Source organism: Stegostoma tigrinum, chromosome 8 (genome assembly GCF_030684315.1).
Source record: "Stegostoma tigrinum isolate sSteTig4 chromosome 8, sSteTig4.hap1, whole genome shotgun sequence".
Taxonomy (NCBI): domain Eukaryota; kingdom Metazoa; phylum Chordata; class Chondrichthyes; order Orectolobiformes; family Stegostomatidae; genus Stegostoma; species Stegostoma tigrinum.
Genome location: NC_081361.1, coordinates 12734743 through 12748827, shown reverse-complemented (window position 1 = coordinate 12748827; position 14085 = coordinate 12734743). Strand labels below are relative to the sequence as shown.

The window sequence follows — 14085 nt, the reverse complement described above, 5'->3', positions numbered from 1 at the left end:
TTTTTTCTGTCATTTAATCTCTCCTGTCTTCTTCCTCATTACTTTTCCTTTTTGCTTCCCTCATCCCTACCAATGTGTACTTGCTTGGAACTTGTTAAAATCTCTACACTTTTCCACCTTTGAAGAAACTGGCCTGCTACTGGCCTGAAACATGAATTTTATTTCTCTCTCCACTGATGCTGCTTGGCTTAGTATTTGCCACATTTACAGACAATAAACAAATTAAGAGAACAGGTCCAAGCCGCTGAGTGGAAAATTAAGATTTTATCAGAAACTTCCTTCTTCACACGGTGACCAGCATATAGCGGACTGCTACATGGGCAGGATTATAGGGGAGAAAAAAAGCATTTAAGAATCAGTTGTAGTTATAGAGGAGCATGCTGTGCCGTACATATACTTCACTATGCATATAGCACATAGAGATTGAATAGCATCCCTCATTACGGTGGTACCTGAACAACACCCATATACTCATGTGGTAAAGAAATCAGACCTGTGTTTTGAAAATATTAGTTATTTTTCAGTTGAGGTTTATTCTACAGTCTTCCCCTTACCAGTAGGAGTTGATGATTTTGCAGAATGCCAGTTCACAACACATTTTGAGGTTACTCTGATGTTCTGGTAGCTCACTGGATGAACATTTACTCTGGTCCACTTCACAATTTTCATCTGATTCGTATAGTGCCTTTATGAACTCTCCTGAATTAGGACAGAAGTAGGATGAGTAACATATTCACGGGCAAGACACAAAATAAAATTCAGTTAGTTAAAGGGAAGATGGTTGCCAACATTGATGGTAAGGACGTTATATCTTCAATCAATATAAATACAGTGACACCATGTGTTTTCAAACAGGTTCACACTCCTGTCTCGATAAACCTCTGCATTCACCACATTGAGCATTTTAGATATTGATGTATCATTGAGAAAATGAATAAGACAGTTCCCACTTCCACTGGCATACAAAGTGACAGAATTAAATCCATCTAGCAGCTAATATTCTAAATAATCCTGCAAAGGATGCAAAAACCAAAATGAAACACAAAAATGTCAATTAAAGGTTACAATTCATATTGTTGACCAGTTGGCTAGTTCCGTATTTCCGTAATAGAATTATTACTAGACAGTTGCTTAAATATTTAGTATATAACATGAAAAACAAAAGCTTGTAGATCTCAAAGTGTTACTTTCCTCATCACTTAATAACTACATTAGTTAAGATTAGATTCCCTACAGTGTGGAAACAGGCCCTTCGGCACAACAAATCCACACTGTCCCACCCAGACCCACCCCCCATAACCCACACACCCCTGAACACTACAGGCAATTTAGCATGGCCAATCTGCCTAGCCTGCACATCTCTGGACTGAGAGAGGAAACCCACGCAGACACGGGGTGAATGGGCAAACTCTGCACAGACAGTTACGAGGCTGGAATCGAACCCGGATCCCTGGTGCTGTGAGGCTGCAGTGCGAACCACTGAGCCACTGTGCCGCCCCAACATTGAGTCAACGATGTCCAGTTAGTAACCATTAACCAATTCAGCACAGTCAATAATTACCTAAGGCATCATGGAGATACTTCTGACCAACAAGCTTCAAATACTCCTCAATTGCTTTGGTTGCCAAAGTGTTTTCCCTGAAGAGGAGAACATCATGTTCTCCACATCGGTCTACTTCGGACATTACCAAGTCTGTAAGGAAATCCTGAGAAGAGTAAGAATTAAAAGCTTTGAATGCTGGGCTCTGCAGACGTTCTGTACAGTAATAAAATAAAAAGTCAGCTGTGGCTACAAACCGGAGGATTTAAGAGCAATCTGTAGAAGGAGCTTGGGCAGCATTACAGCCATTACAGTGATGGAAGCTTGTGCACAAAATATTGTCACTGTGACCTTGGCAAATAAAAATACTGGAGAACTTCAAATGACGATCCATATACGTGCAACGTCCAACAGTTACGATCAAAAATGGTGAAGAGTCAAACACATTGCTATGGGTCTGGAGTTACATGTAGGTCAGATTAGGTAAGCATTTTCCACTACAAAGGACATTAGTGAACCAGATGGGTTTTTACGATAATTAACAGTGATTTCACGGTCATCATTAGATCCTTAAATTCCAGATGTTTATTGAATTCCAATTCCATTGTCTGACAGAGTGGCATTTGTACTCGGGTCCCCAGAACATTTGCTGAGTTTCTGGCTGAATAGTCTAGTAATGCCATCACTAGGCCTTCACTTTCCCCCTGTTCTATTATAGTGTCTTTTTTTTAAAAACCATTCTCTGTCTATTACTTATGCGGATTTTAAGCTATTAGTGACAACATCTTTACATATATTACACAAGGATTTTCCATAAAAATGGAATTCTATATAACTCCATTTTGATCCTGGCAATAGTTAACCACCGTATATGTTACTGATAAGCATCAAGCATGATACGGTGTCTTCATGCAACAAAAATGACTTTCACGTGTACTGTCGTAGAACTCGAAAACAATCTCAGATTTCTGGTATGAAACTTTTCTGGAATGTACAAGCTAAGAATGTCAATAACAGTTTATGCAGAATTATTGGACATGCAGACTTCAAAACAGCAAACACTAAACTCAAAGTCTATTTTTGCACAGTTAAGTATTTCAGCTGGCAAAAGTTGGCATTCGAGAAAAGTAACTGACTGACCATTCAACATCCATTTTATATTCATGTAATAAAACAGCACTAACACTTTAATCTCTAGTATCAACAGATTGCTTAAACGGCTTTGCATAATTTGGTATGGTCATCAGTTCAATTTTCAAGCTGTTGAAAACACGCTGACACTCTTGTGTCTTTTCACGTTTCTTGGCATTCTTCAATAAGCTTAGCAGGAGAGCCAGTAAACAGCTGCAATTTTTAATGAATTTCTGAGCGTCTACTCCTGCCTACATACCGTAAACCTTTTGTTGTGTCTTAAACATTGAAAAGCCCACAATATTTGCTCTGAAAATTGGGCTACTTAGCAGTTTTACAAAGTTTAAACCAAGTTTTGTGCAGTTTTTTTGGAATTCCTTCAAGTGAAGCTTCCTAATCAAGTCCACCTCATAACACATTACCAAATTCAGAATTGCCTGTTCCCCAGTGGGCTGTACTGCAAGCTGCTCCAAAGCAAAACTCTCAGACATTTCTTGGGATCTATTATCAAGCTGAGTTTCCCAATCCACCTACACAATGTAGTCCCCCCACGATTAATGTAATTGTGCCTTTCCTACATTTTCTGATTTATTGTCTGGCCCACATCCTGATTACTACCAGGGGGATGAGCTCCCATTATTTTATTTGTGGTTCCTCAGCTTTGCCCTCACGCCTTCTGACCACAATGCTTCTTGCTATCAATTTAATTTAATTTCTTACTAACAAGGCAACTCTGTCCCCTCTACCCACATTTTGATAGGAAGTGTATTCTTGACTATTTAATTCCCAACCTTGACTCTGACAACCATATCATACCTGTCAATTTTAATCTGCACTAAAAGCTCATTTTGTTTGTTTCGCATACTGTGCATGTTTAAGTACAACATCCTCAGTCTTGTGTTGATTGTTCCTTTCTCTGATGTGCTATGATTGAAGTTAAGGTTCCTGACCCTGTCTTTTTGCTATTATTTGTTCTGGAAACTTTAATAACCTATCCTGATCCCTCCCCTCCTTGGGCTCGTTTCAAGTCCTTGTGACCATCCTATTTATATATATTTACATTGATAAAGTCCTCTGTGCTTACTCTCTGTGCTGATGATTCTTTGGCCACGTTTGTTAATGGACCACACCAATATCCTTTTAATAAATCCGGTCTCAGTACCATTTCAATAGGTTAGCTCCAGTAGGTGTGACTCAGTTCAATATGTAATTTGCCATCACGAAGTTGATCTCTTCCCTCACGTGACCTAACATCTCTGGATTGAGTCTGTAAAGCTGTTGCTTTATGGGAATGCACACCCCATGTTAACATTATGTATGGTCAAGGATGTTTTCTCTGACATGTTTATATAAATTAATTTCAGTTTGCAAAAGCCCCAGGCAATGTTCTGGGGACCTAAGTTTGAATTTCACCATTGGGGGTGGTGAAATCGGAATTCAGTAAAGTCTGGAAGACAGCTGGCCTAATGCCAACCAAGTAACTGTTAACTATTGCAAAAATGTATCTAGTTCACTAATGTCACTCAGGGATGCAAATCTGCTGTCCTTACCTGTTGTGATTGACGTGTAACTGCAGATTTGCAGCAAGCTGCTGACCATTAACTGCCCTCTTAGGGACGAGAAGTAAATGTTGGTTTATCCAGCAATGGCCATATCCCATGAATGGAAAAAAAAGATAGCCTTCTAGTGTCAGCTCAATGTTTTGAGAAATGGTATGATATTACATCCAACTTCTTAAATACTGCTATATAATCCAATCTGATTACTGGAGGGTGGACTTGACAATTTTCAACTTCTGATTCATTCTCCAACTGCTCTGAATTTTGTTTCATTATTGGAAACACAGTCCTCCTCTCCTGACCATTCACCTGGTCATGTGAATATTTTAAACATGATCCACTGGCTATTTTTCCTCCTGTCTGGAGTACTCAGTACATAATCCACATCACGAGATCATCACACACTTCTGATAATTTATCCCTGAAATCTGACACCTGGGTTGCAAGTGTAATCACTGAGCTTTGATTCAAAGTTTTCTTTACTTAATTTCAGTAGTCCTGTCAGAGCATGTATATTATCAGTTGAAAAGAACGGAATGTGTGGACTCAGGAGTATCTGTAATGACAAACAGCAGCAAGGAATTTGTTTATCCTAAGCATCAGGCCAGTTGGACAACAGCCTCTAAATCATGGTCTTTAAAGTGTTATGTCATATTTCTATAACCCCTCGTAATTGTGGCTGATCAGCTGAAGACACAAGTTGTTTTACTTGCAAACTATTTTGAATATTTGAGACAGAGAATTTGAATCTTGATTTGATTGTATTTCCTTGGATGTTGTGAAATAAAATTAAACTAACTTTTCCACTGCTATTCTTGCTATAATTTTTCCACAGGCTCTGCAATATCCATTACTGTTAAAGATACTGATTTCCACTTCTGGTTTTAGGTAGGGTCTTACACTCTACTAACACCCTGCGAATCAGTTCTTCAAAGCTTGGTGTCAGAATCAACGGCAGAGGTTAACTTATGTACGGCATTTCCCCATGACCTGACATGTATGCATATCTACTAACATTTAGTCACATCCTCTTCCAAACCTGGCCAATAGAAATATTTTATATTTTAACCTGCATTTTCCCAATACCCAATTGAAATTTAGAGACATTCAAAATTTTGTTATTATCCAAATGAAACAACCATTTAATGGACTACTACACATTCCTATCATCTGGAATTTGAGGTGGTTTCCAAATCCTCATTAGCACTTTGCATTTTAAATAATAACAACAATCTGATTTGATTCTGATTCAAGTTTTAAGTAGCCTTTTTATGCAGTTTTCTAAACTCAGGATGTGTTGGTTGTATTTCTAACAAAGCTGACTAAACATTTCTCATTTTCTTTACATCCGTCATTTATAATTATTTTTTGAAAACAATCAAATAACTGAGCTTTCGTATCAAATTCCTCTTGTATTGGTTCTTTTTCTTTGTGTCTAACTCTATGGGCCTGAGATCTAGTCACAACAGTCAGGAAATATTCCAGGATATTTCTTCTGTAGCATCTCTGGTTCTTTCATTTCTACTGATTTTGCAATAACTTTGGTAAGGCAATTAGTTTTTGAGCTAGCCACTATTCCCTAGGATAATAAATTCATTGAATTCCATCCAAAGAGATTAGTTGTGCTACTCCAAATACAACCTTTTCACCAGTAAGTCACCTTTTAATTCAACTGCATATAATTGGACCACAGGCCAGCTCTGTGCATCGTCAATTAGCACTTGCTCCTTCATTAACCACACTGGTACACAAACTGCACCATCAGCCTGCATCACTAACTGACTTGTCTAGTGTCTCTCACCGTCTTTCTTGGTTTGATTAGATGAGTAAAGGCGGCCTCTCCTGTAAACCTTAGAAAATTAAAACCCTTCTATATTTGGTTTACTCATTCTGTTGAAGAGTAAGGGAATATATCCCCTTCAACATCAAATCTACAAAAACTCCAGTTATCAACTGGAGTAGGTGAGGAAGAATTCCTTTAATCATCCTGAACCGTTTCCTCCTTCATACACACTGAAGGCACACTTCACTTGCACCATCAAGGAATATAATAACTATTTTATTTTTTGACAATTCCTCAGGGGTTCCTATTTCTGCAATAGGTTTCTTATTTATTTCACAACAATTAGCTTTACTATGTCCAGACTCCCTACAATAGAAGCTGTTAAACCTCACTGGGGTGGCATACTGGAAATTATGCACTGTTACTTCGAGAAATGTCACAGAAGTTAATTTTATATAATCAAAGTACACACAGTACCCATTTATCTGATATTTTTGACCCAAGTTAACTGAAAACATAGACCATATTTCTGTATTTAATGACACCTATTTATTACACCCAATTCTGACATATTTATATTTTGCACATTGATAAAGTCATCTGTGGTTATGACAATTGACAATTCTTTGGCAACCTTGGTTAATTGAAAAATAACAAGGCAAATAATTACAAACTGTTGAAATATAACTCTATGAGTTGAAACTCTTAACCCTTTCTAAAGCCTTGCTACACATATATGCAAAATAAAAGTTGCGTTATGCTTCAGGTATTTTGACTTCAAAGAGGGACACCATCTCTCCTTTTCCAGAGTTCCAAAGGCTTCTCACTCTACTGTTCACAGCCATTAGCTGTTCAGCTACTCAGGAACAGGGAACTTTCAGCAAGCTGATGATATTTGGACATTTACAACAGGATACAATTCGACAATGAACGTGTAACTTCTTGCCAGCCAAATCTAACTTTGTACACGTCCCCACGCTGAGTTATCTATTTTACACAGTACCCCACTGCTTGCAAAGCAACAGTGTAATGGTGAGCCACATTGGTTTCAGTAACTTGCTAATTTAAAGTACAGCTATTCCTTCCTCAGTCCTTTGTTGTTCGACAGTCTTTTTCACAATTCAGTCCACAATCAAAAGTAAAGGGCAATTAAAACATACTGTCTCAACAAAGCACATTGTTTTCTTCACATCACTTTTTAAGAGTAGCATTTCCTCATTATTTTGGTGCGCTTATATTTGTTCCCAAATACTCATAGATTTTCTCTTCCCCCAATTTCCTCGCTGCATCCCATACGGCTATTTCTCCATCTGCCACTTCTGAGATTTGATGCAGGATGCTCATCTAAATATGTTTTAACGGTTACCAAAATACCATTCTTGACTTCTTCCATTGCCATGCTCTCCCTCATTTCCTCAAAAATTCTCTCTCACTTCAGTAATAAATCACTGATTCCAAAACATTGCTTTCTCACTTACAAATTCTACAAATGTCTGATGAGGTGTCTTTCTCGTAGTCCTAAATTTTAATTGATAAGCTTCATTTACCTGCTTATAAGCATTGCGTATCACACTTGGAATGGATTTACAGTCTGTAGATAGCTCTTTCACAGGCTGTGTACACATTCGTAGTTGTACCTATCAGGACACTTTGTAACATTAAATGCCATGCATGTTTTGGCCACTAATTTCACAGCTAATTTTTTTCCCACACAAGGCAAAATATATTTCAAACATGAGAAGATTTGTAGCTCAGGTTGAGGTTCTGGATGTGAGTTTGCTCGCTGAGCTGGAAGGTTAGTTTTCAGACGTTTCGTCACCATTCTACGTAACATCATCAGTGAGCCTCCGACAAAGCGCTGGTGTTATGTCCCACTTTCTATTTATCTGTTTAGGAAGCGGGACATAACACCAGCGCTTCGTCGGAGGCTCACTGATGATGTTACCTAGAATGGTGACGAAACGTCTGAAAACTAACCTTCCAGCTCAGCGAGCAAACTCACATCCATATTTCAAACATCTTTCAACTGCAACCCCGATAAACACAGATTTCTAATTAAATTTATCCCGTAGTGGAATCTGAAACATTCTCAGAACTACTGTCTCTTCTGTCTTTCTTCATCATAAACTTTCCCTTAGACAGGTCATGTTCTCTAGTTTCCTCTCTATGGCATTTAAGCTTCTTAAATTCATTTCTCTTTCTTTGTCTTTGTTCTCTTCTGCCAATTCAAGCTCTTATTTCCATGTTATTTTCTCCTCTCTTTCCATTTTGCTCTGTCTTCCAGTTCATGGTCTTTTAAATTTGCAACTGAATCTTTGTTAATTCTGGCTGTGATACATAATTTCAGGTTTGTCTCCTTTTAATTCTAATTTCTGGGTAATTATTTCAAACACATCATCCTCATGAGACACATCATCCTCATGAGATTCTGCTTTACTTCTACCTTAAATTTATTCATTAACTCTCTCAATTTAGCCTTAGTCAAAGAATTAAAATACTCCACTGTTACATCTTCTATTCCTCGGAAAATCTTAACTACAGTCAAAGCAGTTTTAATACTGTAACCACATAAAAGAATTCACAGCAACTTCTTAACAAAATTTGCCCACCATCTAATTTCTTTAAAAATTCACAGATCCATCTTATAGTCAAGAATTTTTGATTACAGAAGAAGCCATCACTTGGTTGTGATCTCAACTGATGTTAACACTGAAGAAGTCAGACCTCATTGGGAACAGAGATAATGAAAACTGCAAGATAACAAAGTGTGAAGCTGGATGAACACAGCAGGCCAAGCAGCATCTCAGGAGCACAAAAGCTGACATTTCGGGCCTAGATCCTTCATGAGAGAGGGGGATGGGGAGAGGGTTCTGAAATAAATAGGGAGAGAGGGGGAGGGGGACCAAAGATGGACAGAGGAGAAGATGGGTGGAGATGAGAGTATAGGTGGGGAGGGGATAGGTCAGTTCGGGGAGGGCGGATAGGTCAAGGAGGCGGGATGAGGTTGGTAGGTGGGAAATGGAGGTGCGGCTCGAGGTGGGAGGAGGGTATAGGTGAGAGGAAGAACAGGTTAGGGAGGCGAGGATGAGCTGGGCTGGTTTTGTAATGCAGTGGGGGGAGGGGACAAGCTGGGCTGGTTTTGGGATGCAGTAGGGGAGGGGGAGATTTTGAAGCTTGTGAAGTCCACATTGATACCGTTGGGCTGCAGGGTTCCCAAGCGGAATATGAGCTGCTGTTCCTGCAACCTTTGGGTGGCATCATTGTGGCACTGCAGGAGGCCCATGATGGACGCGTCGTCTAAGGAATGGGAGGGGGAGTTAAAATGGTTCGCGACTGGGAGGCGCAGTTGTTTATTGTGAACCGAGCAGAGGTGTTCTGCAAAGTGGTCCCCAAGCCTCCGCTTGGTTTCCCCAATATAGAGGAAGCCACACTGGATACAGTGGATGCAGTATACTACATTGGCAGATGTGCAGGTGAACATCTACGTAATATGGAAAATCATTTTGGGGCCTGGGATGGGGGTGAGGGAAGAGATGTGGGGGCAAGTGTAGTACTTCCTACAGTTGCAAGTAAAGGTACCGGGTGTGGTGGGGTTGGAGGAGAGTGTGGAGCGTGGAGCGGACGAAGGGAGTCCTGGAGAGAGTGGTCTCTCCAGAAGGCAGACAAGGGTGGGGATGGAAAAATGACCTGGGTGGTGGGGTCGGATTGTAGATGGCAGAAGTGTCGGAGGATGATGCGTTGTATCCAGAGGTTGGTGGGGTGGTATGTGAGGACGAGGGAGATTCTCTTAGGGCAGTTATTGCGGGGGCGGGGTGTGAGGGATGTGTTGTGGGAAATGCGTGAGACACGGTCAAGGGTGTCCTCGACCACTGCGGGGGGGATGTTGCGGACATCTGGGATGTGCGGGAGTGGAATGCCTCATCCTGGGAGCAGATGTGGCAGAGGCGAAGGAATTGGGAATAGGGGGTGGAATTTTTGCAGGGGGGTGGGTGGGAGGAGGTGTCTTCTAGGTAGCTGTGGGAGTCGGTGGGCTTGAAGTGGACATCAGTTTCTAGCTGGTTGCCTGAGATGGAGTCAGAGAGGTCCAGCAAGGTGAGGGATGTGTTGGAGATGGCCCAGGTGAACTTGAAGTTGGGGTGGAAGGTGTTGGTGAAGTGGATGAACTGTTCGAGCTCCTCTGAGGAGCAAGAGGCGGCGCCGATACAGTCATCAATGTAATGGAGGAAGAGGTGGGGTTTGGGGCCAGTGTAGGTGCGGAAGAGGGACTGTTCCACGTAACCTGCAAAGAGACAGGCATAGCTTGAGCCCATGCGGGTACCCACGGCCACCCCCTTTGTCTGTAGGAAGTGGGAGGAATCGAAAGAGAAGTTGTTGAGGGTGAGGACGAGTTCGGCTTGGCAGACGAGGGTGTCGGTGGAGGGGGACTGGTCGGGCCTGCGGGACAGGAAGAAGCGGAGGGCCTTAAGGAGGAATACAGGTGTATAGAGACTGGACGTCCATGGCGAAAATGAGGAGTTGGAGGCCAGGGAAATGGAAGTTCTGGAGGAGGTGGAGGGCGTGGGTGGTGTCACGGATGTAGGTGGGGAGTTCCTGGACCAGAGGGGAGAAAATGGAGTCCAGATAGGTGCAGATGAGTTCAGTGGGGCAGGAGCTCATTGTGAAGCCAGACGTTTTAAACATGGAGGTCAGTTTCTGAACATATTTACAACAGACTGCCAGTGTACTTTTAACACAGAATACAATGTTTCGTAGCCAAAAAAATGTGAACTTTATTACACGAGACAAAAAGCTTGGAAAGACATCCGGGAATGATTTCAATTCAGACTATTCTGTACATTTCAGCCATGTTGCTAAAAGCACCAAAAACTCCAATAAAAGTTTGACTCATCACTATCTCCACACCTTGTTCAGTTTGGCGCAGGTGCAACAGTTACCTTTCAGCAAATTTTTGCACATTCATTTAGACAGGTTTTCCTTCAGCTGGTATCGCTCTTCGTAAAGCGAACTACAACTATATTCACAATTATTTTAACTTCAGAACAAACAAATTTATTCCCTAAACAGTTTCTAACAGGCTTGTTCTGACAAATACTGACAGACTGCCTTCTTGATATTTCTATCTCTTTGTGTCCCTGGAACACGCCACTAGGCAACAGCAGTTATTGTTTTGGTTTTCATAGTGCATTGAATTCCCAACTCTTGGTTCGTCTTCATGAGGGTTATAAATCCTCATTACCAATGCATAAAAATGCAAACGAACACGCTTTCAGACTCCCTGATACAAAATCCACGAAAACAATTCTTAGAGGTGAATGAAACTAAAGTTATCTCCTCCACTCCCACCCAACTTTTTAAACGCACAAATACTATTTCACCATTGTTCTTAACAATGCTGTTTTCTTTGCTGGTCCAAAACTTGTTTGTTGCACTGGCTTATAATGTTACATAAATCTCAGCACCTTTAGTTGCTCATGTTTAATTTCAAGTTAACATTATTTACTGAGCAACTAGATATTTATCAGCAGATTTTGAGAGGTTTTCAGCTTTCACTCAATTAGAAGCAGCAAAAGATAGCACACAACCTTGGATTCCCCTATTTAACTCTGGTGGATAACCGCAACAAGACACGATAGGTTATGTTGAAATGTAGAAAACAAAGCAGATAGAGTTGCAGCAGTAAAAACTCCATCAACAGAAAGAATCAAATGGTAAACATTAACTTTTTTTGGGCTGTCTGGCTTGCTAATGAGCTGGTATGGGTGGTTTTACTGCCGGTACCAACATATTTGAGTTACTGAGGCCAACAATATGATGTAACCCAAATTACCAACAGTGATTATAATTAATGTAAGAATTCTTCAGCAGTAAATAAGCTTGAAAATAAACCCTATTCACAGTGCGACTATTTCAAAGAGGAGTTATGAAAACAAAACAACTGAATGACAGGAAAACAAAGACGGTATCAAATTACTTTGTAAGAGATTGATTTTTTTTTAAGAAAAAGCAGCACAACAACACACAACAGACAAGCTGGTGCCACAATTTTCGGATGCTCTTTCTACACTTGTTACACAGTGAGATGCTACTTAGCTGAATATGGGAGGGACAATGTTGATCAGTTTTCTTCTGCTAGCTGTTCTAGCTTACATCCATCACACAGCCTTGAGCCCAAGTAGGGGCTCAGTGCATCTCAACCATCTATTCTCTGTTGTAGGTGTCGAGCTGATGAGGTCTGTGCTCCAAGTAATTCATTCTTAACCTGTTTATGCATTACGAGTATTTTAAACGTTCTGAACTCCCAAAAGAACATTATGTGACACCCTTAGGGGTTCATAGGCTCTAAAATAGGGAGTCACAAAAAACAAGTCAACCCACTGGAATTATAACACTGAGTTCCTTTGGTCAGAAATCTTTGGATTGGTTTAGATTGATTAAATTCCCCAATTCTCATTTACTTTATCTCTGCAAAGAGAAGGGCAATATTTCAAATTAAGCGGTGTGCAAATAGCGTCAAATCTTTATGAAGGATAAGAGTTCCAGTCATTTGGTCTTTATGGGAGCGTTTCAAAAAAAAAGTTCTCAATTAAGAGCTGTTAAATGAAAGCAACTGAAGGAAAAGATGAAGAGGCAGAACATCTAGGTCAACAGTAGCTCATAGATAATTTGTTGATATAGCTCTACAACTGTGTCTGTGTGCGCTAAATACATGAAATAAAAGATAAGTAACAGTGGTAGTATTAGCAAATCAGTCAAGAACAGGGTGTGGTGGAGTAAGATTGAAAATATGTAGAAATTCCAAAATAAAATGTGTACTCCAAAGCCCATCATGTTCTAAATTTAGCTCAACCCAGTATAACAGCCATCATCTAACTTGCTGTGAAAGATTAATTCCACAAGCATTTGTCGTACCCTATGTTATGATCTCCAAACATGTACAAGCACTTTCGACATGTTATTTAACACATTATTAAAGCAGATCTTTAATTTTGTGTGTGAAGTTTTAAGTATAAAATGATATGATTCTACAACAATTTCGATGATAAAACATGAAAATTCCACTATATCATGCATTAAACATGAAATCACATTATTCAAGTTTGCACTACAAGAGCTCTTCTTTTCTCACTCTGCTTGTCCTCCTAAAGGCTCTGATTTGTGTTGGGGTTTAGCTGCCTCAAGTAGGAATTCTTCATTGGCTAATCATCTAAAAAGACAGGCATCACTAACAAGGCAAAGAATAGAATAAGACATGATCCCAGCTTAAGGTATACTTACTTTATATCTTTCTTGTCCAGTGGGGCTAACTATAAAACTCAGAACAGACCCAATATTAAACCTGCAACTTTTCAAGACTACATAAAGACAAACCAAAAAGCTTATATTTATAGAAATACTAAGAACTGCTGGTGCTGGAGTCAGAGATAACACAGTTGTGGAGCTGGAGAATCACAGCAGGCCAGGTAGCATCAGAGGTGCAGGCAAGTTTATGTTTAGGATCAGGACTCTTCTTCAGAAATGGGGGAAGAGGAAGGGAGCTCTGGAATAAATAGACCGGAGGGATGAGGCTGGAGAAGGTAGGTGGAATGGTAATTGGTGAGTGGAGGTCAGCAGTGATGGGGATTGGTCAGTGAGGTGGGAGAGAAAATGGACAGGTTGTGTTAGGTGAAGGAGGTGGGGATGAGAGGGAGAGTTGGACATAGGATGATGCTGAGGGTGGGGAGATTTTCAAACTGGTAAAGTACACGTTGAGACCATTAGGTTGTAGGCTCCCAAGGTGGAACATGAGGTGCAGCTCCTCCAGTTTCCAGGTGGCATCATTATGACACTTGAGGAGGCCCAGCATGGACATGTCGCCCAGGGAATGAGTGGGATAGTTGAAATGGTTCATGACTGGAAGGTGTTGTGGTTTATATTTATGTTGTATCTTTCATAATCTTAAAATAGCACACAGTTTTTGAAATAAAGTTACTGCTGCAACACCAAATACACAGCACCTATTTGCGCACAGCAAGGCTCCAGGGCCAGGAATGTTAAAATTACCCCATAATCTATTTTAGGAATGTTGTAAAGTC

At 40.4% G+C, this 14085-nt stretch overlaps 1 protein-coding gene across 11 annotated transcripts in view; it reads right to left on the bottom strand.

Annotated features, from left to right (window-relative positions):
• The window catches only part of rasal2 (RAS protein activator like 2), a 348750-nt gene that overhangs the window by 32763 nt on the left and 301902 nt on the right, over positions 1–14085 (bottom strand). For all 11 annotated transcript variants that reach the window (XM_059647745.1, XM_059647746.1, XM_059647747.1 and 8 more), the window contains 2 exons: positions 1562–1706; positions 555–699 (listed from right to left, as the gene is read on the bottom strand). In XM_059647745.1, the coding sequence (XP_059503728.1) occupies positions 555–699; positions 1562–1706 (290 nt within the window). The remainder of the gene's footprint in view (positions 1–554; positions 700–1561; positions 1707–14085) is intronic.